The 26,837-nt window shown below is 46.4% G+C and overlaps 3 protein-coding genes across 5 annotated transcripts in view; 2 read left to right on the top strand and 1 right to left on the bottom strand.

Moving 5' to 3' along the window:
• Ubap1 (ubiquitin associated protein 1) overlaps positions 1-17,078 on the top strand; it is a 33,932-nt gene extending 16,854 nt beyond the window's left edge. Inside the window, exons 3-7 of one of the 2 annotated variants that reach the window (XM_052176270.1) lie at positions 1,473-1,597; positions 6,999-7,922; positions 14,539-14,721; positions 15,486-15,587; positions 16,000-17,078. In XM_052176270.1, coding sequence (XP_052032230.1) covers positions 1,473-1,597; positions 6,999-7,922; positions 14,539-14,721; positions 15,486-15,587; positions 16,000-16,140 — 1,475 coding nt within the window. In that variant the 3' untranslated portion in view covers positions 16,141-17,078. The remainder of the gene's footprint in view (positions 1-1,472; positions 1,598-6,998; positions 7,923-14,538; positions 14,722-15,485; positions 15,588-15,999) is intronic. The other variant, XM_052176272.1, reaches the window with a different exon arrangement.
• Positions 17,079-17,082: 4 nt separating this feature from the next.
• Kif24 (kinesin family member 24) overlaps positions 17,083-26,837 on the bottom strand; it is a 70,512-nt gene continuing 60,757 nt past the window's right edge. For both annotated transcript variants that reach the window (XM_052176269.1, XM_052176268.1), the window contains 4 exons: positions 24,557-24,666; positions 20,707-22,923; positions 20,099-20,192; positions 17,083-19,355 (listed from right to left, as the gene is read on the bottom strand). In XM_052176269.1, the coding sequence (XP_052032229.1) occupies positions 19,227-19,355; positions 20,099-20,192; positions 20,707-22,923; positions 24,557-24,666 (2,550 nt within the window). In that variant the 3' untranslated portion in view covers positions 17,083-19,226. The remainder of the gene's footprint in view (positions 19,356-20,098; positions 20,193-20,706; positions 22,924-24,556; positions 24,667-26,837) is intronic.
• On the top strand, positions 25,450-25,668 carry LOC127680670 (ATP synthase subunit f, mitochondrial-like). The gene has a single exon (XM_052176274.1). It carries the CDS (start codon positions 25,450-25,452, stop codon positions 25,666-25,668), a length of 219 nt encoding a protein of 72 aa, XP_052032234.1.

Genomic DNA, 26,837 nt, shown 5'->3' on the forward strand with positions numbered 1-26,837 from the left:
TGGACCCCTGTTGTGAGGAAGGAGTCTGTCACCATGTCACACAGTGCTGTGGATTTTGAGAATACAAACTGGGTATATAGTGTCACACACTGTAATCCCAGCCTCTTGAGGATGAGGTTGTATTGTGGACTCAAGACCAGCAAGGGCTGGTACCAAGGCCTTATCTCCCAAACAAACAGAACAACCCAGACAAACTGATTTTGAGATTATATCCTCAAAGGAGACAGGACTATATTGACTTGGCTCCAAGAAGCTATGTTTTCTTGGGCAAGACAAACAGTGAGTATAATAAATCAGCGACATAGTATGTTAGAAGATAATCACACACTGTGTAGCCCTGTCAGACTGTGAGTAGTAAGGTAAGTGATCATTTACTGTGGGTGTTGAGGTTAACCCTGGCCGAGTTGAAGAAGTGAAGGAGTAGGGAATGTTGCAGAGGAAGAAGAGCAGTCAAATGAAGAAACAGCCAGTGTGGACATTTTGAAGCAGATTTTTTGGTTTTGGTTTTGGTTTTTTTTTTTTTTTTTTTGAGACAGGGTTTCTCCGTGTAGCCCTGGCTGACCTGGAATTCACTCTGTAGACCAGGCTGGCTTCGAAGAAATCCGTCTGTCTCTGCCTCCCAGAGTGCTGGGATTACAGGCGTGTGCCACCACCACCTGGCTTGAAGCAGATTTGAGCTTGACATCATTATAGGCAGAGGTCACTGTGAGTTAGGGCAGTAAGCCAAAGGGAGGTGTGGACGGAGATTGTGGACCCCGGGGTATGTATATGCATATGGTTTTTAAATCTCCCCTTTTTTTAAATTTTAAAAGATGTATTTATTTATTTTATGTATATGACTACACTGTTAGCTGTACAGATAGTTGTGAGCCATCATGTGGTTGCTGGGAGTTGATCTCAGGACCTTTGCTCTTTCTAGCGCAAAGATTTATCTATTATAATATTCAAGTGCACTGTAGCTGTCTTCACACACTCCAGAAGAGGATATCAGATCTCATTATGAATGGTTGTGAGCCACCATGTGGTTGCTGGGATTTGAACTCAGGACCTTTGGAAGAGCAGTCAGTGCTTTTAACCGCTAAGCCATCTCTCCAGCCCTTCTTCTTCCCTTTTTTTGAGATAGGGTTTCTCTCTATAGCCCTGGAACTCACTCTGTAGACCAGGCTGACCTGGAATTTAGAGACCCACCTGCCTCTGCCTCCTGAATGCTGGGATTAAAGGCATGTACCACTACTGCCTGGTGAGTACTTTGTATTTTGTATTGAGTATAATTGAAAACAAACCCTAATATGAAGTAGACTGAGTAGGATTCTTCTTTAATGGTTTCAGGTCAGAAGTGGGTAAGCTGTTGGGGAGGGCCGCAAGTCTTAGGGTGCTTTGAGTGTGTATCAGCTCAGCCTAAGACTATAGCAAAATCTGTATTATTTGCTGAAGTTTTCTGCTTTATTTTATTTATTTATTTTTTATTATAGGGACTTTCAGTTACCTTGATGATGTCCCATTTAAGATAGGCGACAAATTCAGAACACCAGCGAAAGTGGGTCTGCCTATTGGCTTCTCCTTGCCTGACTGCTTACAGGTTGTCAGAGAGATGCAGGTAAGTGGTGCATTTCAGTTACTAATTCAGTGCATTACAGACTTGATAAAGCTCCTGCTACATGTCCTGAGTTTATCTTGTTGTTCTGTTAATGTTGCTTTACCATGGTACCCAGAGTTCCATTTATGTTGCACACATGCGACATGCTTAATTATGATTTTCTGGGTTTCCGTGCCTGGTACTAAACAATACCAAGTGTCCATGTGCTCACTCACCTCTTCGCTTTGTGGATGTCCTCATTGTCTTCTCAGTCAGCAGTGGTAGACAGGGTTTGTCTTTAGCTCGGCCTCACCCTCACTCCAGCCTACCTTGGCCTCACCAGGCTATCATAGCAGCCTCTCTAGTTGGCTTTGCTTGCCTGTTTTCCACATCATTTCTAGAATAATGACTTTAAGGTTTTAAAATTATTCCAAAAGTTTATAATTCAATAACTATTATTAAATCAAGCATAGACTACATCAGGTGTTAGCAGAGCACATTAGCCCACGTTTCAGGTCATCAGGAGTTTGTTGAATAGCGTTCGTATCACTGTCTACACTTCACTTTCCTCGTGAGTTATCTCCACAAGGAACAGTTTCTGACTGTACAGAAAGCTGTCAGTCTCTTAGGACTGTCCTAAATGCTTTCCAGAGTGCCTTTCTCAACCCTCTCCTCTGTAGAGAGCAGTTAGAGATAAATAAACAAAATTAAGCCTTTAAGGAGCAAAAAAGCTGAATGCTAGCTCCTTCAGTGCTTGCTTGCTTATTTATTTATTTATAACCAACTGCCTGCTTTTGGGAGGTGTTCTTCTGAGGACTGAGGAGAGTGACCTCCTCAGTGTCTTCAAGGTGATTACATCTTAAGGTGATAGAAAAGCAGAAGAGCAGAGTGAGCTCACCCTGCCTCCTGATGTCAGAGATGTCAGACCACCATGGGAAGAGAGCTTTGTCTCCAGGGACGTGCTAGGGAAGGCAGGCAGGCAGCAGTATGTCGCTTTGGACGTATTTCTTCTTCTATAGTCTGTGTTCTGATCTTTAGATGTTTTGTTTTAGTAGCTTAATTCACCTTTTTAAACTATACACTTTAGTGGATTTTATTTGTTTGGCTATTTATTTATGTGAGTTCACTGTAGCTGTCTTCACACACACCCAGAAGAGGGCATCAGGTCTCATTACAGATGATTGTGAGACACCATGTTGTTGCTGGGAATTGAACTCAGGACCTCTGCTGGAAGGGTAGTTAGTGCTGTTAACCTGAGCCATCTCTCCAGCCTATTTGGTTGTTTTTTTGGGACAGGGTTTCTTTATGTAGCCCTGGCTGTCCTGGAGCTGTGTAGACCAGGCTGGCCTCAAATTCACAAAGAGCTGCCTGCCTCTGCTCCCTGAGTCCTGGGATTGAAGATGTGGCCACCACTGCACATCCTGAGTTTTAAATATATTCATATTTTGTAACTTCATGCTAGGTAATTCTAGAACATTTTATTTCTCTAGTTCTGAAAAGAAACATGCTGTGGCCTTTGTGACAGTTGCAGTTAATTTAAGTGTTTGTAATTGGAATCCTGGGCCAGAGGCTCCCAGTGAAGCAGCTCTGTCCATACATCCCAGGCAGCCAGTTGAAGAGGTGAATGGTGGGGAAGGCACTTGGGGAAGGACAGCAGGCTGGTTTCTCACCAAGGTCTGTCATCCCAAGAGGCCTACAGCCTCCTGCTCTAGTGTAGGCTGTGCAGGCTGGAGCATTAGTTCAGAGTTAGGCCCTGTTGATAAGAAAGCTGCTGCTATATACAAGGCATGGCTATCTTCTAAGTGCCTCTCCCTCCTAACTCAAGAGCATTCAGCTCTGCTGGGAGGAAGGAAGGGAGGGAGGGAGGAAAGGGAGGGAGGGAGGGGGGAAGGAAAGGGAGGGAGGGAGGGAGGAAGGAAAGGAAGGGAGGGAGGGAGGAAAGGAAGAGAGGGAGGGAGGAAAGGAAGAGAGGGAGGGAGGGAGGAAAGGAAGAGAGGGAGGGAGGGAGGAAAGGAAGAGAGGGAGGGAGGAAAGGAAGGGAAGGAGGGAGGAAGGAAGGAAGGAAAAAAAAAACTGCTGCTACCTCGCATGGCATTTTCAGCCTTTAGAACAAGATGTTTGTTATTAGATTTCGTGTTCCTGGACCCAAGTGAGTACAAGAGAGAGTGTGCTTTGGAGAAGGACAGTTCACATCTACCTTGCTTTTTGTTATACACTGACTGACCCAAAGAGTCAGTACTTTTAATAAAACCGGCCTCTAAGTCCCTGTTTTGTTTTTGTTAGACTAGTGGGCCAAGTAGTATTTCCCACATTTTGTATATTGATCAAATGATTGATATTTTGGTAGTTTTTACTTTTGACTGTTTTGACCAGTATTGCTATGAAGATTTATATGCAGGCTTTCCCCATGGTTTTCATTCTTCCAGGTATATGAACAAAGGTAGAATTGCTGAGTGCACCATAACTGCGTTTAGAGGAACCATCAGACAATATTCCAGAGTGGCTCACTCTGTCATTGGGGTTTCTACTAGCACTGCAGGTGTATCCCAGTTTCTGTACGTCTTATCAACCTGTGATATTAATCGTCCTTTTCACTGTGTATTTCTTTGTGGGTGAGAAGTTGTATCTGTGGCTTTGATTTGCATTTTCCTAATGATGTTAAGCTTCTTAAGTAGTTTTGAATACTGGATTGGTGCTCTTTTCAGTGGAGAGTTCTCTGGGACAGATGGTACATTTTACTTTCCTTGCTTCTTCCTGATAATTTTTTATAGGTGATAATGAATAATGAATAGGTCATTAGATGTCTTTCTGTGTATTCAGTTCTGGTAATAATATGATTTTTAAAACATCTAGAGTTGGAAATGCAGCTCAGGGCTAGCATGTATACTTTGCATGCATGAGGCCCTGAATTCATCTCTACTCCTGAGCAGGTGTGTGTGCAGGAGCCCCGCCCCCTTCCTCCCCCACTCTGAAAAATAACACCAAGAAGTGTGGATTTTGCTAGGAGCAGACATACATGCTGTGGTTCCATAGGCTTGGGAAGCTGAGGCAGGAGGATCATGTTCATGTAGTAGTTTGAGGCTACCCTAGCAACACAGAGAAACCTTGGTATCATTGACCTCTCAATTGCTGGAAGAATTCCTGATAGAGACAACTTAAGGGAGGAAATTTATTTGGGTGATGACTGGAGAAGAGAATCCGTCATGGCATGAAGGCATGGTGAGGGGACTGGCTTCTGTCTGCTGCAACACGAGTGTGAGGTACCTAGTCACACTGAGATGTCAGATAGGGGACAGTGCCCCAACGAGACACCTTAGCCCCCCAGCACCCTGGCCCCATTCTTTGAGTCAAGCACCACCTCCTAAAGTTTCACAACCTCCCAAATCAGGGATGTTAGCTGGGGACTAATTGTTCAGTCACATTCACTTCACATTCAGACTTTCGTTTTCTACTCCTGGGGCCAGAGGCTTATGGCCTGGAATCTGGGCTGGGCTCTCTCCCTCAAAGTCTACCCCAGTGACCTCCTTCCTCCAACCAGACCACCAACTAAAGGTTCTAGAGCTTCTTCAAGCCGCCTGCCTACTGCGGACCAGGTGTGATTTACACACGAATTGTAGCCTCGAAGGACTGAAGACTGAAGCACCTGCCTACACCTTGTTCTCACTCTTCGGGGCCCTCACTGATATAGCCAGGAACCTTGTTCTGAGTGTCACATTTTTGCCACTTTTTTTGGGGGGGGGGGTTGAGACAGGGTTCCTCTGTGTAACCCTGGCTGTCCTGGAAATCACTCTGTAGACCAGGCTGGCCTCGAACTCAGAAATCCGCCTGCCTTTGCCTCCCAAGTGCTGGGAACTAAGAGTATTCACTAACCACACAGAGGAGTGAGGGGCTCAAATACGTCTGTGGAAACCACTTACAGGAGTTTTTGTCCCTCTTCCTCCCCCATTGTTGTTTTTAAATTTCCACTATGTAACCTTGGTTGGCCTGGAATTCATTTTGTAGAAGAGGCTGGCCTGGAACCTAAAGAGATCTTCCTATCCCTGTCTCTGCCTTTGACTGCTGCTTTAGATTTTTTGAGACCATGTCTCATACATCTCATCCTGTTCTCAAACCCAGCTCTGTAGCTGAGGAAATCAGGAGATCTTCCTGCCACTGTTCACCAACAACTGAGATTACAGCAGTGAGCGCTATGTCCTGCTTTAAATGTTTTGCTTTCAGATTATAAAAACTAACCCATCCCAGGGAGAAGCAGATGTCACTATGAGTTCAAACTAGTCTGTCTACAGAGTTGAGTTCCAGGACAGCCAGGAGGACTACAGAGACAGACAGGAGTCCATCAGCATGGATCGTTAAGCTTATAATCATCAGACTATTCACAATGTCATATAATCTTAAAGATTGGTTTTTTTCATTTAGATTTAGTTTGTATTGTTTTGCTTTGCTTTTTTGTTTTTTGTTTTGTTTTGTTTTGTTTTTTTTTTTTTTTTTTTTTTTTTTTTTTGGTTTTTTTGAGACAGGGTTTCTCTGTGTAGCCCTGGCTGTCCTGGAACTCACTCTGTAGACCAGGCTGGCCTCGAACTCAGACATCCGCCTGCCTCTGCCTCCCAAGTGCTAGTTTGTATTGTATAATATGAGTGATTAGCCTGCATGCATGTGTACCACATATCTGCTTGTTATCTACAGAGGTCAGAAGAGAGTGTTATCTCTCTTTGAAGTGGAGTTAAGGATATTTTCTGGGTAGTGGTGGCTGCCTTGGCTTTAATCCAAGCACTCAGGAGGCAGGAGCAGGCAGATCTCTTAGTTCGAGGCTAGCCTGGTGCTGGGGATAATGATAATTACTAAGGGCTTTTAGGTAATCTGAAAGGTGCCCATGGGCTTATGGTAGAGCACTTCCCATGTAAGGCCCTGGGTTTGGGTCTCAAGCAAGCAAAGCAAAACAGCAAGTTCTTTCATGGTGCCCCTGAACTGTGCTTTAGGGTTAGGTGCTGTCGCTATGAGATAGGACCTCTGAAGGATGTTGTGCTACATAATAGAGACCCAGAGATGGTCTGTGGGTTGCTGCCAATAGGAGGACATGTTAAGAGTTTACACATTGAGTGCATGCACTTGCATGCATGCACCCGAGATGACTGTTAGAGGTGAGTACCATACATTTTATAACAGACGGGTCATCAGGAGAGCTGATGTGTGGCTTCCCTTTCCCCTGGTCATGTAGAATTAGGGAGGGGACAGGCTGAAGAGAAGCAAAAGATGTGGCAAATTCCCTTTGCTCTGGTGTATAGAGTTAGTTTATACACTAACCTGGGAGCATGATTTGGACATTGGAAATCTCAGTATTCCTCAGCGAGGCTCAGCTGTGTGCTGAGGTGGGTAAGGGAGAGCAGCCCTGGGCTCACATCTCCTCTCTGCTGTATCCCTGCAGTATGACTTCTCCTTGGAAAAGAAAACCATTGAGTGGGCTGAAGATATTAAACTAATCCAAGAAGCTCAACGGGAAGCAGAGCGGAAGGCTGAGGAAGCAGAAGCCAGAGTGAATTCTAAGAGTGGTCCGGAGGGTGACAGCAAAGTGAACTTCTCCAAGACTCACAGTGCAGCCACCATGCCGCCTCCTATTAACCCCATCCTTGCCAGCTTACAGCACAACAGCATCCTCACTCCAACTCGGGTCAGCAGTAGTGCCACAAAGCAGAAAGTTCTCAGCCCACCCCACACAAAGGCAGATTTCAATCCTGCTGACTTCGAGTGTGAAGAGGACCCATTTGATAATCTGGAGTTAAAAACCATTGATGAGAAGGAAGAGCTGAGAAACATTCTGGTAGGAACCACTGGACCCATAATGGCTCAGTTACTGGACAGTAACCCGCCCAGGGGCAGCCCGGGCTCTGTGCTACAGGACGAGGAGGTCTTGGCGTCCTTGGAACAGGCAGCTTTAGACTTCAAGCCTCTTCACAAACCCAATGGCTTTATAACCTTACCACAGTTGGGCAACTGTGAAAAGATGTCGCTGTCTTCCAAAGTGTCCCTCCCCCCTATTCCTACAGTAAGCAATATCAAATCTCTGTCCTTCCCCAAACTTGACTCTGATGACAGCAATCAGAAGACAGTCAACCTTGCGAGCACTTTCCATAGCACATCCTGCCTCCGAAGTGGCGCCTCCCGAAACCTCCTAAAGCCTTCCACCCAAAGCAGTGCCAGGGAGCCCAATGGGGACCACACTCTTGGGCTTTCAGCTTTGAACTTGAACAGTGGCACAGAGATGCCAACACTGACATCCTCCCAGATGCCTTCCCTGTCTATCTTGTCTGTGTGTCCAGAAGAGTCGTCACCTCCAAATACATGTCCCACAGTAAGTTTTCAGTCCTAACTTATGTTCCAAAGTTGTCGTCAGTGATCCCATGTGGCAGTAGACTTAGGTCTTAATAGGTTTTGTTTTGTCTGGTGGTTTTAGTTGAGACAAGGTCTTACTGTATGGCCCAGGTCTTCTGCCCCTGCCTGTTGAGTGCTGGGATTCCAGGCGTGTGTCCCCTCGCCGGGCTATGTAGTGTCTCTCTTCTCCAGTCTCTTTCCAGGCTGCGGATGCTCCCGTTACACCCTTTCCTCTCCTAGCTTCCCCATCCCTCACCCCTTTTTTGAAATCATAATGTGGCTCTTTGGAATTAAATTTCTTGAGACCACATGGTTCCTAGTAACTGTTAGAGATCTGTTATTAAAGTCTATAGATTGTAGTTGTGTGATTCTTTCTCTCCTGTCAACAGTATGTACTGGGCAGTCTTAAAAGAGAGGGCTGAGGGAAACCTGTACTCACACTTTTTCTTTTCTTTTTTTTTTTTTTCCCTTTTTTTGGTTTTTTGAGACAGGGTTTCTCTGTGTAGCCCTGGCTGTCCTGGAACTCACTCTATAGACCAGGCTGGCCTCGAACTCAGAAATCCGCCTGCCTCTGCCTCCCAAGTGCTGGGATTACAGGCGTGCGCCACCACGCCCGGCTTGTACTCACACTTTTAATCTATTAGGATGGATTAATAAAAAGATTACAATTTTCCTCACCCCATAGAAAATCTATTTTACTACACAAAATAGGGGCAAAACAGGGCCCTACTTTGTCACATAGTATAAACTTAGTTCCTGATGTGGTTGGTGTTGCAGCCTCAGAACATGTTTCTGTGTCCCGAGCCAGAAATCCTAGCAGACCCAGAGGCCACACTAGCTCAGATGTTATAAATGCCCAGGTGTAATGGTGCAGACTACAACAGGCACTGTTAGCCAGGGGACAATGACACCACCCTGACAGCAGCACTCTGGCGAATGGCTCCACTGTGGGAGAGCTCTTGGCTTGTAAATGGGCCAGGCCCTGGCCCAGGTCACTGTGACGGACTGCTAAGTGTTGTCTTCTCCTTAGAGTGGGCTGGGTTCTGATTCCTCCTGGCCAGTTGCTGGGCTCTGGTCAGCACTGTATTCCTCTTCTTGACATGTTTAGGTAAATGATGCTTCAGGTAAATGAAAAGCACCCTGGGAAGATGAGGGTTGCTCAGCCAGTACCCAGCCTCATTTAGATGAACCCTTAGAGAACAAAACCAGAGCGCTGACAGTGGAGCTCTTTCTCAGCCAGAACACTGACCATTAGCCATTGTGTGGCTAGTCAAAAGAGGTCTGTGTCTTGGTGAACTTGCTTTCAATTTGTAGGTATGAACAGCTGGAGGTCTGGTGTTCCTTTAAGGGAGGCCCTTTTTTTTGTTTGTTTTTGATTTGACTTTTTTGAGACAGGGTTTCTCTGTGTAGCCCTGGCTGTCCTGGAACTCACTCTGTAGACCAGGCTGGCCTTGAACTCAGAGTGCTGGGATTACAGCCCGGCTGTAAGCCAGGACTCCTGTGTGAGTTCCTGTCCTGACTTCTTTTGGTGATGAACAGCAGTGTGACGTAATGTAAATACCAATAGGTGCTATAGTTTGTTTAATAGAATACCGCCCGGCTGCCTTCAAGGGAGCCTTGATTATCTATCTCCCTCGGGAACAAAGCCTGGTTCCCATCTAGGCCTTCATAGTGTGAGGTCTGGGAGCCCTCAGTGAGACAAGCGCACTCCTCCATGATCATGGTGCCAGAGTGGTGCACCCCAGATGGGATCGTCAGCAGAACTGACTTATCTTATGGCTAGAGTTACAGAAATTTCTCTTTTTCGAATTTTTGAAATTTCCAGCATTTCGAATTCTTTGGTTTTTAAGCCTTGTAATGTGTTTAGTATTTTATATATTGCCATTACTTTTTAAGTGCAAATGTGAGAACACTTCTGGAGCCTGGTCTGTCCTGCCGCTTTTACTTGTCTTCTGCCGCTCTGGCTTAGGTTGCCAGGCTTGGATGAGAAGTGTGTTTAACCTGGTGAGCCGCTTTGCCAGGAATGGTGGAGTGTGCGTGGTCCCTCTGCAGAGAGGCAGAGGCAAGACATTGTTGAGCCCGTGAGCTTTTGCCATCTTCTCCGTTCCCTTTGTTGTTTTTATTCCTTTTGTTTTTTAAAGACGAGGATTTATGTGGCTAGCTTAAAACTCACAGTGTAAAGCCGGGCGATGGTGGCGCACACCTGTAATTCCAGCACTCTGGGAGGCAGAGGCAGAGGCAGGCAGGTGGATGTCTGAGTTCGAGGCCAGCCTGGTCTACAGAGTGAGTTCCAGGACAGCCAGGGCTACACGGAGAAACCCTTGTCTTGAAAAAAATCAAATCCAAAAAAAAAAAAAAATTCCCTCACAGTGTAGACCATACTGGCCTAGGTCTTCCAGATCTGGTTGTCTCTGCCTCCTGGAATTAAAGGTGTGTATTACCAATCTGGTGAGACCATGAGTTTGAGATCAACTTGGGCAAAATGTCAAGGAATTAAAACCAACTCACTAACCAAAGGTTTATGTTACATTTTCCTTTTCTCCAGCTCTGCAGTCAGGTATTTTGATGTCATTAAACTCTCATTTGTTCCTCTCAGGAAATGGAGGGAGTTGGTTTTACTTTGCTGCCTAGGTTCCCCTTGGATTTTGGTGCTCTCCGTGCCTTCATTTCCCCAGTTGCTGGACTGTAGGTATCCACACCATTGTGTCTGGTGCTTCGTTAATCTCCCGCTGGGATTTATCCCTGTCATCCCGTAGAGAGGTGTGTGTGTGTGTGTGTGTGTGTGTGTGTGTGAGGCAGGGTTTCATTGTGTAGCTTGGTCTATTCACTGTGTGGCCAAGGCTATCCTGATGTTTGTGTGTGTGCATGTGCTCACATGGAGGACAGAAGTATCTTTAGTTACATTGTGCATTACCTGCAGGTTGCTGGTGAGGCTCGGCACTGGGTCTACAGCCATGCACCGTGTATGCTACGGCTTTAGCTCAGCTCCTCATTCATGTAGAAAGCCTTTACCAACTGAGCCATGTCGCCAGCCCTAGCCTTGATGTGCCTCAGCCTCCTGAATGCTGGGGTTGCAGATGAGCTTGTTCCTTTCCTAATTTTGTGTCCTTGTTTCTTTTAAACAGTTGCTGAAATTTCTGTAGTTTTTTGCCTTTGTTTTGGCAAAGTCTTATATGACCCAGGTTGGCCTTGAGCCTGATCCTGTGCTTCTGCCTCCTGAGTGCTGGGATTACAGATCTGCTGGGGGTCCAGCCCAGGGTTCTCTGCACATTAAGTACTTTGCTGGGCCCTTCTTCTTTTCAAAGATTGCTTTATTTTTATGAGTGTTTGCCTGCATGTGCACCATGTATATGCCTGCAATGTATAGGACAGCAAGAGTGTTGGCTCCCCAGGAACTAGAGTTACAGTCGGGAGCTGCCATGTGGTGACTCCTCTGCAAGAGCACAGGGACTAACTTCTGTGCTGTCTCCAGTGTCTTTGAGGCCCCCCCCCCCCCGCCCCCCATTGCGCCTTGCAGAGGTATTCTGAGGCTGGTTTTGTTCTCCTCCACTTCTACCTTTTGAGTTCTCCACCCTCAGTCTCTGGAAAGTTTGAAATGTATTGTGTAGAGCCCCTGGGTCTTTACAAACTGAGACTTAACCTGATACCCATTTTATGTTTGCCAATAACTATAGTTTATCTTTTTATTGAAGAAATTCCTAATGGTAGGACTGACAGAATGCAGTAATGGTATTGTATCTGGGTCTGGGGGTGTAGCACCCCCCCCCATACACACACACATGATGGAGTATAGATCATGGGTTATAACCTTGAATGACTTGAAACACCCTAGTATTAGTAATTTTGACAAGGGATCCTTTTTAACTTTTTGAAGTTAGTTTTGCTATATACCCTAACCCAGGCTGTGTTTTTTTTTTTTTTTAATGTATTTCTTTTATGTATGTGATACATTGTTGCTGTCTTCAGACACACCAGAAGAGGGCTCAGATCCCATTACAGATGGTTGTGAGCCACCATGTGGCTGCTGGGGATTGAACTCAGGACCTCTGGAAGAACAGTCAGTGAGTGCTCTTAACTGCTGATCCATCTCTCTAGCCTGGCCTTCCTCCTTCTTAAGCCCCAGTAATAAAGGGATCCTTTTAAACATTGTCCATTTGGGATCTCCTTAATTAGCGTGGTATCTGTTTGATTAATAAAGTATAATATGGAAGAGCCATTCATTTGTCTCTATTAAGCAAAGTATTTTCAGTTGTAATTACCTAGTATTTAAAATCCTATGCATTGGGCTGGAGAGATGGTTCACTGGTTAAGAGCACTGACTGCTCTTCCAAAGGTCCTGAGTTCAAATCCCAGCCACATGGTGGCTCACAACCATCCATAATGGAATCTGATGCCTTCTCCTGGGGTATCTGAAGACAGTACAGTGTACTTACATATAATAATAAATAAATCTTTAAAAAAAAATCCTATGCATCGAGCTGGAGAGATGGCTCAGTAGTTAGAACGTACAAAGACCCAGGTTTGGCTGCCAGCACCTATCTTTTTATCTTTTATTTTTTATTTTTTTTTCCCTGAGACAGGGTTTCTCTGTGTAGTCTTGGCTGTCCTGGAACTCACTCTGTAGACCAGGCTGGCCTCGAACTGAGAAAATCCGCCTGCCTCTGCCTCCCAAGTGCTGGGATTACAGGCGTGCGCCACCATGCTCGGCCTGCCAGCACCTATCTTATGGCTAATAACCATAGGTAATTCCAGTTCCAATCTCATGACCTCTTCTGGGCTCTACAGTTATCAGGCATGCACATGGTATATACACATATATAGATGCAGGCTAACACATACATTAAAAAAACTGTAAAAATCTTTTGGGTATGAGCACACTGGAAGCAAAGGGAGGCAGATCTCTGCGTTTTGAAGCCAGATTCGTCTACCTAGAGAGTTCTAGGCCTACATAGAGAGACCCTGTCTTTAAAACAAAAACTATGTAATTGTCATATGACTTTATTATAATACCTATTGGCTATTACATTATCTCTAATATTAATACAAATGATAAAATGACTATATATAGAGAGATGAGCTTAATTTTTTTATAGATTTATGCGTATGAATGTTTTTCCTACATACATACTTTATATATATATCTATCTATCACATGTACGCCTAGTACCTAGGGAGTTCAGCAGTTGCCGGATTCTCTGGATCTGGAGTTATGGATAGTTTTAAACTATCATGTTTAAATGCTGAGAACCAAACCCAGGTCTTCTCTGCAGCAAATAAATCTCCTAACCCTCCTAACCGCTGAGTTATCTCTCTAGCCTAAAGGTTTGCATTCTATAGGTCCCTAGAAGTACACGACTAGAGCAAAAATTTTATCAGGCCTGCCTCTCACAGCCACACTTACCTGAAGGGCACAAATAGTATTCCCAAATCACAGCTGTTAGGACTGCACTTTCCAAACACACTTTCTAAAAGTGTGTAATTAGAAACATATGCCCACATTCTAGCAGGTGTTCATGGGGCTTTTTAAAGGGGGAAAGTACACACGGTGGAAGAATAGTTCTGGCTTTTTGGCTGGGCTCATGTGAGAGCTGCCTTTCCTTTTTTAGGAAGCTGGTGTCTTGAGTCCATGCAGAGTCTGCTCCCGAGAAGGGCCGTATAATCTTGAGTCTAATCGGAGTGTCTAGATTGCTTTAGTTTCTGCCTTTCCAAGCTGCTGTAGCCTGCTAAAGCCCCTGGGAATGGAGTATGCTACAGGTGACACAGTTCAGTGGAAGCTGTTAGCCTACATGCCTGTGACACCGCCCCTCCCCAACCCCCGGCTTTCTTCAGTTTGAGAACATGTGATTATAGCAGAACTTGCTTTAGGACTGAGGACTGACTACTTACTGCCTTGCTTTACCCAGTAGAAAAAGGAAACAAGGAAAATGATAAAATGTTTTCTTTGGTTCTCAGAAGCGGAGACAATGAAAGCTGGTGTTGGTGTCCCGGGAGTGAGCTGAGCTGCCTTTGTGCCTTAGGCTTCATTGTAGGCCAGGGGACACTAGGGAGGTCGTGGCGGGGAGCAAGCTGCTGTAGCCACGCAGCACACTGCCCGGGAGTCCAGCTCCTGTGGCTAGTCTTTCCATCTTCGCTACAGAGACAACAGCTTTAGCAGGGACCAAAGCAGTTATGTGATGTGTGGGGCAAAGGTAAGTGTCCTCAAAATCCTGAGGCCCTGAGCTGGCCATGCACGGGGCGTCCAGACCAGTGAGAGGCAGGAGTGAGACTAGGATAATCAATTACTGAGTGGCAAAGTCTGCAGTGAATGAATCTTAAGAACCGAGATAGAGTTCTTAATGAAATGACAGAAATCTGCACAGCCTTCTAACGTTAATTCTGTAGGTAAGTTCAAACTCAGAACTGATTTTTAAGTTACAGGGATCAGGGCATGGAACAGCATGTGGTGTCTGAACACGCAGGGTCTGCATGCGAGTGAGGGCTCCCAGGCTCTTCTCCTTGGCTGGTACTCTGGTACCTCTCTTCTTTCCTCCCCACAATGCCTGGACAGCAACCTGGCCTTCAACTCATCTTACTTTGATTTTGTTTTTTATTGTCAGGTAACCCCTCTAAATTTCTCAGTGTCACAAGTGCCCAACATGTCCTGCTGTCCCCAGGCCCATCTGGAATTGCAGGCACTGTCCCCGAGTGAGCGGCAGTGTGTAGAGACAGTAGTCAGCATGGGCTACTCATACGACTGTGTCCTGAGAGCCATGAAGAAGAAAGGAGAGAATATTGAGCAGGTGAGGGGCTGGTCTGCAGGGTGTGGGTGGAGGAGCATGGTGGGTGGATCACAACTGCAGGGTTGTGATCATGAGGTCCTCGAGTGCCTGCAATTGCAGCCTCCTCCCCTGTGGGTATGTGGAGACTTGGGGGCATCATCAGGGACCAGAAGTTGAGCAGTAGTCCTTACTGAGGACTGCTTGGAGAGCCTGGGAGAGCCTGGGGGCAGGCTGTTGTCATTATCCACCCCTTTGTACCTCCAGAGAGGACAAAACTGAGCATATGGTTAGATGTCTTAATCTATACTTCTTTTTAGGAGATAGGGTCTTGTGTAGCCCAGGCTGCTCAGACCTGAGGTAGCTGAGGCTGGCACTGGACTTGTGGTCCTGAATGCTAGCATTACAGGTGTAGTCTACTACTCTTGGCTTACCTCCAGGAACTTTTGGCTGAGCAGGAAGTTCTGAATTAGCCTTCTGCCTTGGGGGCATTTTCTGACACGCACTGTATTTTTTTTAGAAGACTATTATCCTCCCCTGGCTGAGTTAATATTCTGGGGCTTGAGTCAGCTGTGACAGTACCTCCTTTGGAAGTGGCTGCTCATTTGTAGAAGGGTGTGTTGTTTGTTTAGCAAGTAATTATTGAGGTTACGCTGTGCTAGATACATTCAAGGCATAGTCTGGTTCTGATAACTGGGGAGGGACTGGGAGCCAGCTTCACAGAGATGGAATAAAACTCTCAACACACAGGAGTGACAGTGGAGCTCAAGCCTTGTTTCTTTCCTTAGATTCTCGACTATCTCTTTGCACATGGACAGCTTTGTGAGAAGGGTTTTGACCCTCTTTTAGTGGAAGAGGCTCTGGAAATGCACCAGTGTTCAGAAGAGAAGGTAAGAATCTTCATGAGGACAGTGTTGACTGTTGCGGTGTACTCCGGGGCCCCTGCACTGCCTTCTCTTACCAGTCACTGCAGGCAGAGAGTCAGCGACGGAATTTCCAGTGTCCAGACAAGAGGAGTCCTGCGTTTAGTGTAGGGGAAGCGTGGAGGGAAAGTTGGGCTGCGCTTGAAGCCAGGCTTTTGGAAGGCTGTGGCCACCGCTACTCTTTTTGCCTTCCCGTCTATCTAGAAAGCATCCTTTAGGGGTTAGACACTGTCTTGGGGGGAATATTCATGTGGCAGGAACTCTTTCGCAGGCCAGCTAGGGACCCTTAGGAGACCCTTCACCCACAGTCTACAGCTACATTTAGCTGCTCTGTGACTGAACCCTTTCTGAAAAAAATTTGTTCTCCTTTATCCCATAGATGATGGAGTTTCTTCAGTTAATGAGCAAATTCAAGGAAATGGGCTTTGAACTGAAAGACATTAAGGAAGTTTTGCTATTACACAACAATGACCAGGACAATGCTCTGGAAGACCTCATGGCCCGGGCTGGAGCCAGCTGACCAGGCCCTGCCACGGCCCTGCCACAGCACCACCATTCCCCAAGGACGCCCTGCACAGCTCCCTTGTGGGAAGATGGGACATGCTCCAGATTTCCTTTGGGGGTTAGGAGGTCAGATGTGGAGGCAACACTTATTAGTCTCTGTGAGCCCAGGCCTGAGCCGGGGAAAGTAGGAAGATTTGGGCGTACTTATGCCCTCTCCTGGTTCCTTCCATATTAAACATTCTGTATTTTGAGAAGTGTCCTTCCCACTTTGGCCTTTCAGAAAGAATACTTGGTTCTTTCTGGGCTCTCTTATGTTCTCAGCCAACACCTGGCCTGGCTACCAAGAAGAGTGGGAAGACAAGAAGGGCAGACAGCTGCTGCTCTGGGGCTAGATGCTTTCCTCTCTGCTGCACCACTGGCGCCGGGCTCTGACCCAGGTGGAATGCAACTGAGAGGTTCTTCCGGGGCCCGCCCTCCCCCACAACCCTTAGTGTTAACACTGGTTCTGGAATGTCTCTGCGGTACAAAGATGCACTTTTCCTCATGGGGCAAAGTCTGCCTCTTCTGCCAGGCAGTTCCCATGTGCCCCTGTTCAGACTGTTTCTTTTGGCTTAGACCATAATCCTCTGCTGCCCAGGGCATTGGAGCCCCTGTGCTAGGAAGCTGTCAGTTTGAGTCATCATTGGCCCCTTCTGAGCACATGGGTGAGAAAACAGGCCACGGCTTGTCACGCAGCACTAACCCCCCAGTTCTCACACAGCCTCCTCCAGCCCTGCTTTAGGATGACACAATGAGTAACACCTAGGCATAGGAACCAGTCTCTTTGGTTTGTTTGTATTATGTTCTACAACATTAAAGATCTAAATACAAAAGATATAATACAGTCTTGAATCTAAAGTAATTTGCTAACTATTTTGATTCTTCAGAGAACTACTAATAAAAATCTAAAAGGTACACATCATGCTGCCTTAACCTCTTTATTTTGAGAAATGAATAGTTTGACTCAGGACAGTGGGTAGACAGGTTGCACAGTCATTTCTGGCCTGGAACAGAGCCCAGTTTTCCCTTTCATTCCAGTATCCTTTTCCCACCTATGGGACCCAGAAGCTGGCCATCCTGTCTCATCTGGTTTTTTGGTTTACAAATACAGACCCAAAGATCCCTTTAAACCTGGTGTAGTCTGTGGAACAACGGTATATGCTTTCTTGCCAAAGTGGAGAAGGGACATACAGGTTTCCAGGTGTCCTTTAAAAGATGACAAGTCCCTTTGCTTGTGAATACTACCAGCCACACAGGCAAATTAAAGTGCTCCCTTGCTTGCAGTGGGGCTCCTGTGGTGACAGTCCATCCCTAGTTTCTAGTCCCTTTGGTGTTTTTGGTTGGGAATGGTCTCTGATGTGAGAGGCTATACAGCCTTAAGCTAGGACCAGGCTGCCATCTGGTGGTCAGTTCAAGCACTGCCAGTGGCTGGCAAACTGTTGACCCTTTCAGCTCTTTTATTGTTGTTTGTTTGTTTGTTTGTTTTGAAGCAGGGTTTCTCTGTGTAGCCCTGGCTGTCCTGGAACTCACTCTGTAGACCAGACTGGCCTCAAACTCAGAAATCCGCCTGCCTCTGCCTCCCAAGTGCTGGGATTAAAGGTGTATGCCACTGCCCAGCCCTTTCAGCTCTTTTGAGTTAGCCTTTGGCCCTTTAAATGAGGGCCAGATCTCATTATCTAGGATGTCTTTGACTTTAGAGTCCTCATTCTGCCTCAGCATCCCAGATGCTGGGTTTACACATGAACAACGTCACACCTGGCTTATGTTGGCTTTTTAGATATAGCATCCTAAAACCATAGCGTTCTTAAATTTATGTGGTAATGGCTTCAGGGCTGTGACACATGAATCTCAGATTAGTTCGGGAGACTTATGAAACTAACGGACTCTTGGAGGCTCTTTGTTTCCCTTGAGGTTCTGTTAAAAAGGCCATACGGGAGATGGGAAGATGGTTCTGTCAGTAACATGCTTGTGGTACAATCATAAGGACTGAGGTTAGATCTCAACTGTGTAGAAAGCCTGGAGTTGCTGGTTGTAATACTGTACACTAAATCTTTAATCCTAGCACTTGGGAGGCAGGAGGATTTCTGTGAGTTAATGTACATAGAGAACTCCAGGACTGCATAGAGAGATCCTGTCGCAAAACCTGGAGCAGTGGTCTGTGAGTGGGGAAGGGAGAGACAAGAAGGACCCTTGGGGCTTGTTAATCAGTCTGGGTAGGTCAACAGTGAGACACATGTTTCAAAAATAAAGTAGAGAGTGATTGAGAACACCTGATAGCATCTGACCTGCACACACAGTAATACAAGAACTCATTTGAAGAGTTGTGTGTTTGTTGCTGTGTCAGAAGGCCCTTGAGTGTTGCTGGCCTGGGTGCCCTGGAAGATTCAAGCCTAGAAACGGACTTGCCTGAGATTCTCCAGCCTGTCTAATCATTCCGAGGCATTGGGATTGAGGAGTCATAGACAGGAGCTACGATCTGCCACAAGAACTGTGAGGGCTGGTAGCTGCTGTCCATGGGCCTGCTGTTTTAGCAAAAAAAATTAATGAGAACAGCGTGCTGCTGTTGGCACTGTCAGAGCTGGACTGCAGGAAAGGGACTGTAAACAGAGCGTACCGCAGGCCTCAAGGAAGATACCAAGAGTTGTTCATTTTATAATTTCCAAAACTAAATCTCCACTCTCTGCTAGGAAGGGGTTCCCTGCCTGTCTGGCTGGTATTGGTGCTGTAACCTCTGACGACAGAAAGGTACTGTTAGCAATAAGGCTGTCGGCTCAGCTGGTGCGCCCTAACCTCTGACCTCCGTTGTCCAAGTTAACATTAAACACGCTGGTCTCATCCTCAAACTTAGGAACATCTACAAAGTTATTAGACTGAATGTTCCTACAGATACAGGTTGCCAAAGTGACTACTCTGAGCCCCAAATAAAAGGGGACATGAAGTTTTTCAGCCAGGTGGCCCTGTAGTTGGCCCTATGGCAGGACAGGGAGTGGCTGTTTGCAGGACGGCCCTGGCAGAGCCTCTTCCTACCCCAGGGTGAGACTTCCTCTAAGACAGCACAGTTCTCTAGGGGGCTGCGGCTGGCCTGTGGCTGCGGCTGGTGAGGAAGAGCTGTAGCTGGCTCCTCAGACTCTGGATGCACTTGGACTTCAAAGCCATGATTTCATCCAGACGGGTCACAAAATCTTCAAAATCCTGAGAAGAAACAACACAACTGGAGTGAGTCTTTTCACTTGATGGCTCTCTGCCAGATCTTTTCTAATCTTTCTGTTTTTCGTGATTTTCTTTTCTTACTGTGTAAATGCTTTAGACAAAACACTTGTCTACACACCACTTGTGTGCCTGGGGCTACCCACGAAGTTTATAAAAGGACAGCACATTTCCTGGGATTGGAGTTCTAAATGGTTGAGTCACCACGTGGTTGTTAGGAACCAAGCCTGGGTCCTCCACAAGAGTAACAAGTGCTCTTAACAAAGCGTTCCCTAGTCCATCTTGAAGGAACATTTCAAAATCCAAGTCCCTCCACCCCGGGGAAAAACCTTAGAAGTTTCTATGCTTTGGGTGGGAGCCCCCTTTTCTGCATCTGAGACACTTTATAAGTGGAGACGGTTTTCTGGCAAAGGGTGCTTACAGTGCTTTGGGTGTGCAGGTTGTGAGAAGCAAGATGGTCACTGCTATAGTAGTCGTAGGGAGGGACCCTAACAAACCTTTAGGAAGACAGACAGCTATGGACAGAGGCTAGAGACCATTTAGCTCAGGAGTGAGCAGCGTAGTACCATCTCCCAGCCCCACCCAGCCCCTCTGAGGGCCACAAGGCCTCAACACTTAGTGCACAACAGCAGAACTTTGTTATGGTATCTACACCATGACAAACAGATGGCCACCAAACAAACCACATTAGTTGTCAGTAGCCCACATATCTGTCAGGTCCTACTTACATTAGAATCCATCTGGCTCATTAAGGTTTCCTCCTTGAAGTCCAGCTCAGCCATCTTATCCAGCTGTTGTTGGTGTGCACGGATGATCACCTGCCTGGGAACATGTTGAAGAAAGGAATGCTTCTGGTTTCTCATACTCAGGGGCAGCCTTTGGACATCGAGTCTCATTTCCATGCTAGGAGCTTGCAGCCTCTTCCCAGTGTGGTAAGACCAGCTGGCCACTTCTTGCTCTCTCTGATCTGTTTAGAACTAGTCAAGGGCTTAGGGAGTACCCACAAGTGACAGGAAGAGGGAGACACTTCTCAAGTTGGTCTCTGCCTTCCCAGCTGCTTCCCAAGGGTTGCCTGTTTCCCACGGCTTCCTTCAGAAATGATATAAAACAGTGACAAGGTGTGTCTGGTACAAAGTCTGCTCTTACTTTTGCTTGTGGAGGGCCCAGGACCAAAGCAGGTCAAGCTCTAGTGACTAGTAGAGACCACTACATATAACAGTAAGTTTGCCCAGTGGGAGGCAAGCTCCGTTCTATGCAAGGCCCTCTGTTATTACCTTAAATAGGAAAGGGCATGGGGTATTGAAGGGGCTCGTCTTAAGAACAAAGTCCAACTTACTGTGCCTGCTCCGGTGTAGGTGGACAGTGTGTCCCCAAGGCCTTTGGAGAACAGCTGGGGACCACAGGAGAGTCTGAGTCTAAACACCTTGAGATTGGCCTGCGCCTGAGCCATGGGATGTCCTCGTTGTAATGAGGCTTGCTGGACTCTGTGGAGGAAACAAGCTCCTGCCAGCTAACCCCTGTAGGATATTTTCTCTCCTGGGTCAAGGGACAGCCTGCTCTGTCACTACTTCCTGTACATGAGGTGAGGAAAGGTGTAGAATAGGGTACACCAGCATGTATGTTGGAGGAGGGCTTCCTTGGGAATGTCAAGGAACCCCCCAGTTCAGTCTCTTCAGCATTGTCACCATATGTCTCGCCACCCACATGATTCTGGGGCAAGAGTGTTGGCCTTCTGTTCTGGCAGGGCTCCCTGTTGGGCAGTCTGTCAGGTGAATGCTGATGGATGGGTGATGGGGACAGAATTGGAAGATCACCACTGGGCCGATTGTCAGGGGGAGATGAAGATAGCCAAAGGCACTCAGTTGCTGAAGCCACTGGCAAGGCAGCCTCTTGATCATAAGATGATACTGTGTGTCCCGCTGCTGGCCCTCCTATAATCTCAGCCATGAAACCGTAACCAGCTCCATCTGGGCCAGTTTGCTCCAAGGAAGAAAGGTCCTCGTGATTGGGGGTCTCCAGGAGGGACATAGTGAGGGGTGCCATGAGTCCAGAAGCATTTGCAGAACACACATGTATCTGCTCTCCAGAGTCTTCTTGGAAAGGAATACCGCTGTCCACTGTTCCACGAGTCTGAGTCACTCTGTTTTCACTGACTTCTCTTAATGGTGTGGAGACTCTGTCTCTTTGGTCTGGGGATCCAGACACAGCCACGTGAGAGAGTGGGAAAGACAGCCCATTTCCCGGGGATGGGGGTGACAAGTTGCCCCCAGCTTGCTCAGGGACTTCGTTTCCAAAGGCCTCCAGTCGGATATCAAAGGCTAGAGCTTCTCCCATTTTTTGGTGATGCATAAAATCTACCTGTGAAGGTTTCTGGGTTTGGCTGTCCTTAGGAGAAGGTCCTGAGGACCCAGAGTCTTCCTCCTTGCTCCAGTCTGGGCACACCATACTTGGGCCGTGGCCTTGACTGAGTGCTCCTTTCCTGTGGCTGATGACGGGGTCTCTGGAACACACCCAGCTGTCAGCTGGCCCCTTCCTACTACCCTCCGTCTCAGAGCTGAAAAGCAAACACTGTTGCCTCTCTGCTGCCTGCTCCTCGGGGCTGTGTTCCCTGTCCTGATGAAGGAAGAAGGAGCTTTCACTCCTTTCCAAGGTGTTCCTTGGTTTTGTGGTCGGCTGACTGGAGACATGTGAGAAAGAATCCTCGCTGAAATCACTGTCATCAAGGTCCTCAGCCTGGGCTCCATCGGGGTTCTCAGGATTAGAATGGAGGGGAAAGACTGTCTCATTCTGGAGCCGACCTTCTGAGGGCTTGTGCTGGCATAAAAGCCTCTGCAGTGGTTGGTATTTTAGCTTCTGCTTGAGGAGCGGTGGCTGCTGGAACTGCTGGTGGTAAAATCGCAAGTGTTCCTCCCTTTCCTTCTGCTGCAGAATGGGGTTTGTCCAAGCTTCCGGAGCAAGCCTGGCAGGTGTAACCACCTTGCTGCCCTGAGTGGCTTCTGAGTGGTGGCTGTTACCAAGGAGCAGAGCCCGGGACAGTAGCTGCTTCTGTACTGGCTGCACTGGCTGCACCTTCTTCCCTCTTGTGGGCAGCCTGACACGCAGCAGACCTTCTCTTGGGCCTGAGGTCCTGCCCTCCCACCCAACAGCAGTCTTGCTGCCAATTTGACTTTTCTCAGAGCACACTGGTGCCGACTCTGCTCCCTTTTTGATCAAATGGCTAGATCTCATGGTTCCTCTGCAAGGGGTAGCCTTCATGTCCCACTCTGGAGTAGGACTCCCCCGGGAACTACTCTTTTTACCAGGGGTCTTAGGTCCAGAGACAAAGGGGATGTTGGGAGTGTGGCTGGCCAAAGGGTAGGCTTTAACTTTTGTGGGGCCTGGGGCCACAGTAAGTGACTGCTGAAGTCCCAGCTTCACTTTTTTGGGGGAGCACTTGTCCCCGGGCAGGGTGACAGGGGAGCTCTGGATTCGTTTTGGAGAGGAGTTTGCAGATGTCTGATTCCGACTGGCAGCTGAAGCACAGCACTTAACGCCTTTCTTTAGTTCCTTCACCCTGTAAACGACCATTTAATGTTAACTATATAGTCGTCTGTGTCTGTGACTCCTTTCCTACAGCTTCCAAAGAATTAAAGAACAAACAAGGAGAAGAATGTTAAGGAATATGAGTTCTTATTTTGGCAGAGAATAAGAGGAAAAGGCACATTCTCCTTGAACATGAGTACTGTACTTGAACTAAAAGAGAAGTGTCTCCTGAGAATACAAGCATACATACAACAATACATGGCTGAAGAGTTTGCAAATCACTACAGCCCCACGTAAGGGACAAGCTAGGAATGAGAATCGTGCTATATTCATGCAGAGCCTGCCATAGCTCCTGAAGATGGCCAGCTCAGGAATTCATGTCTACCCTTCACCTATAATCCCACACAACCCTACAAACAACACCCTGTAGAGCATCTCTGGGAAGGTTAAGGGGAATCCCTTAGTCTGCAGTTCAGAAAGCAAAACCTCCAAAAAGCAGCAGATTGTGCTAGTCCCACACAGGGAAAGATGATGTGGATTTCCACTATCTCCTAACTTAGCATTATGGGTATTCTGTTTTGGGTAAAACTGTTTATTATAGAGGTGATATTATTAGGTATGTGATTTTTACCTAGTAGATTCCAGTAGATCCCCAGTCATGATAATGAAAAATGTTCTTACTTCTGGGGGCTAGAAAGATGGCTCAGAGCTTAAGAGCACTGCTGCTTCTGCCGAAGACCCACCAGGTTTGGTTCCCAGAACCTACATGGTAGCTCACAACCCTCTATAACTCCAATTTCAGGTAGTATAGTGACTTCTGACTTCTGACACCAGGCACACATAGGGTACACGTACATACATGCATACAGACAAAATACTGATATATTTAAAATAATCTAAAACATTTTAAAGTATTTTTAATTCTGTAAGAGACTAACTTTAAGTAGAAATGGGAATAGTGCTGACAGATAGCAAGTCCCTTCAGAAAGAAGCCTGGCAAGCAGCTAATGGGTGTTAGCTTTAAGACCAGCGAAATGGGTCAGTGGGTAAGGCGCTTGCTGACAATTGTGAAGGTCTGAATTTACCCTGAGACCCATATGGTAGAGGGCACTAACTAACTGAAGTTGTCCTCTGACATCCACACAACTCCATACCCACTGCCCCTGTAATTTTTCTTAAAAAGATGGGTGCTACCTTTGCCACCAACTTTTAATAAGTCCTTGGATAATTCCTATTCTTTGGGCCTCTTTTTTGATATGTCTAGATTGGTCCTTTTGGACCTATATGCTCCTATAAACAGTGCTGAGGTCAGCAGAAAGAAAAGCTTCTTGCGCCTACCATACTCCCATGTCCTAGTAGACACTGAAAACCTACTGAGTAGGCATCAGTTCCTAAACAGGGACAAGTGGCATCTTTTTTTGGCACACACACATAAAAGGAGGGTTCTTTAGGCTATACTTCTCAAAATCCTAGTGTAGCATCTCCAAGAAGGCTATGGAGTTCAACACCAGATCACTGTGCTTGAGGGATGTGCACAAACACATGGGACCCAGACACAAGCTGGCATCCTTTTCCCCTGTAGACCAGGCTGGACTTGAACTCAGAGATCCACCTGTCTTTGCCACCACTGCTCAGAACAACCTGATGTCCTATAGCCAACTTACCGGTCAGCGTAGCGCAAGGTATTCAATGTATGCTCTGTGGCTATGTGGCTTGGGGAGATGTTGGCGATCATGCAAGTTTTGGCATTGCCAATGAAAGAGTCCTTCAGGACCTATCCAAACCAGGAGACAGGGCAGTGAACAAAGGGCATATTCAGTACTTATGTGTGAAGAAGCTGGCCACAGCTTGCTCTAAAAGACATTTGCACAAAAAACATTTTACAAAGGAAGAAATTCATTAGACTGGAGAGATGGTTCAGTTGTTAAGAGCGCTTGCTACTCTTGAAGAGGACCTGGGTTCAGTTCCCAGTAACCACCTGGTGGTTGACAACCATCTGTAACTTCAGTTCCAAGGAATCTTCAGGTCTCTGGGCACTAGGCATACAGGCAAGACATATATATATATATATATATATATATATATATATATATATATATATATATATATATGAATTTTTTTAAAAAAAGAAATGCTGATAACTGATAAGAAAAACAAAAAGTACTTAGCAGTCTTCAGAGAAACATCAACAACTAGGGAACTAGCTGACATTTATGGTGCAGAGTAGATGGCTCAGTGGGTCAAAGTACTTGCTATAAGCAAGCATGAGGTCACGAGTTCAAATTCCCTCACCTCTATGGCCAATATAGGCCTGACTTAATATCTATTGGTCATTTTCCAGACAAAAGAAAGAAAAAGGTTCTATATTTGTATTGCCCAGAATAACCAAGGCTGGGTCTGGTAGATGCTTAGAAGACCGAGGCAGGAGGATCCCACATCAAGACTTGTCTGTTTTACAAAATGAATTCAAGGCCAGGTTGTACACAAGACTACACTTATATTGGGATCCCAGGACTGCAAGATGGCGCTGCTCATGCCACCGTAAGAAAAGCAGCTCATGGGACTTAAACCTGGAGAGCTGCCGAGCTGGATACTGATGATGGAGTCAGCCCCAGTGGCACTGCCTTTCAGAACCTTTCGGAGAGGGCATGACCAGTATTACAACAAGTATATCAATGTTCAGAAAGGCAGCATCCCGGGGGTCAACATGGTGCTGGCAGCCTGTGTGGTTTTCAGCTACTACATTTCTTACAAGGAACTCAGACAGGAGCGGTGACTCAAGCACCACTGAAGAGGGGTCACTATTGGAGGGTACTGCACGGCTGAGTACATCCTCCTGTCCAGCTTGGATCCAGGAAGGCATTCAGCTGTGGCTGAACCTTCATACTCTGACTGAGAACTAGTGTACAATAAAAGGTGACTGACTGGTTCATGTTAAAAAAAAAGAGAGAGAGAATACACATGTCAAAATGAAAATGTAACCTGGGAATGTAACTAGTGGCATAGCAGTTGCCTAGAATGTGAAGGCTCAATCCTTAGTCTCTGCCCCCAGAACAATCACAGCTAATATTTGTGTAGTTTTTCTGTGTAGTGCTTTGTCATTGAGGTGGGCTGCTATGTTGTCCAGGCTGGACTCAAACTCCTGGCTCAAGCAATGCCCCTGGATTACTCTTCTGAGTAGCTGGGCTGACAGACAGACACACAGTGGAATGTTGAGTTCCTCCCCACATTCCACTTAGCAGTCTTACAACTATAAAAATAGTAAAAGGTCATCTCATGTATGCTCTTTTTTTTTTTTTTTTTTTTGGATTTGGTTTTTTCGAGACAGGGTTTCTCTGTGTAGCCCTGGCTGTCCTGAAACTTACTCTGTAGAGCAGGCTGGCCTCGAACTCAGAAATCCGCCTGCCTCTGCTTCCCAGAGTGCTGGGATTACAGGCGTGCGCCACCACTGCCTGGCTTCATGTATACTCTTATAAATGGGCAGTTAATTTACGGTTGTATTGATAGTTGTATACAATATTTATCTTTTAAAAATTTCCCCATGTAGAAACAATGCTTTAAAACAGCCAGGCAGCAGAACTTGTCTTTAACATCTTCTGCCATCTTTTCTATTCACATAGAAAACCTGTTGCAGTCTTTTAAACTGATGTCATTAACTTGTTTGACTGAAACACTAACTGGAACTACACTGTGGTTTTCTTAGTTACAAAGACTCAGTAACTCTACTAAATAGTGTGTGTGTGTGAGCGTGTGTGTGTGTGTGTGTGTGTGTGTGTGTATGTTTCCCCCAGTGTTGAGGATTAAACCTAAGATCTGGTGTACACCAAGCAAATGCTAGCACTGAGCTATGCCCTGGCCTATCCCCATGGTTTTGTTGGCCGGGGTAGACAGACAGGATCTTGTTATGTTACCCACACTGATCTCCAATGTATGGGCTCAAGCAAT

The sequence above is a fragment of the Apodemus sylvaticus genome, chromosome 3, assembly GCF_947179515.1.
Source record: "Apodemus sylvaticus chromosome 3, mApoSyl1.1, whole genome shotgun sequence".
NCBI classification, from domain to species: Eukaryota; Metazoa; Chordata; class Mammalia; order Rodentia; family Muridae; genus Apodemus; species Apodemus sylvaticus.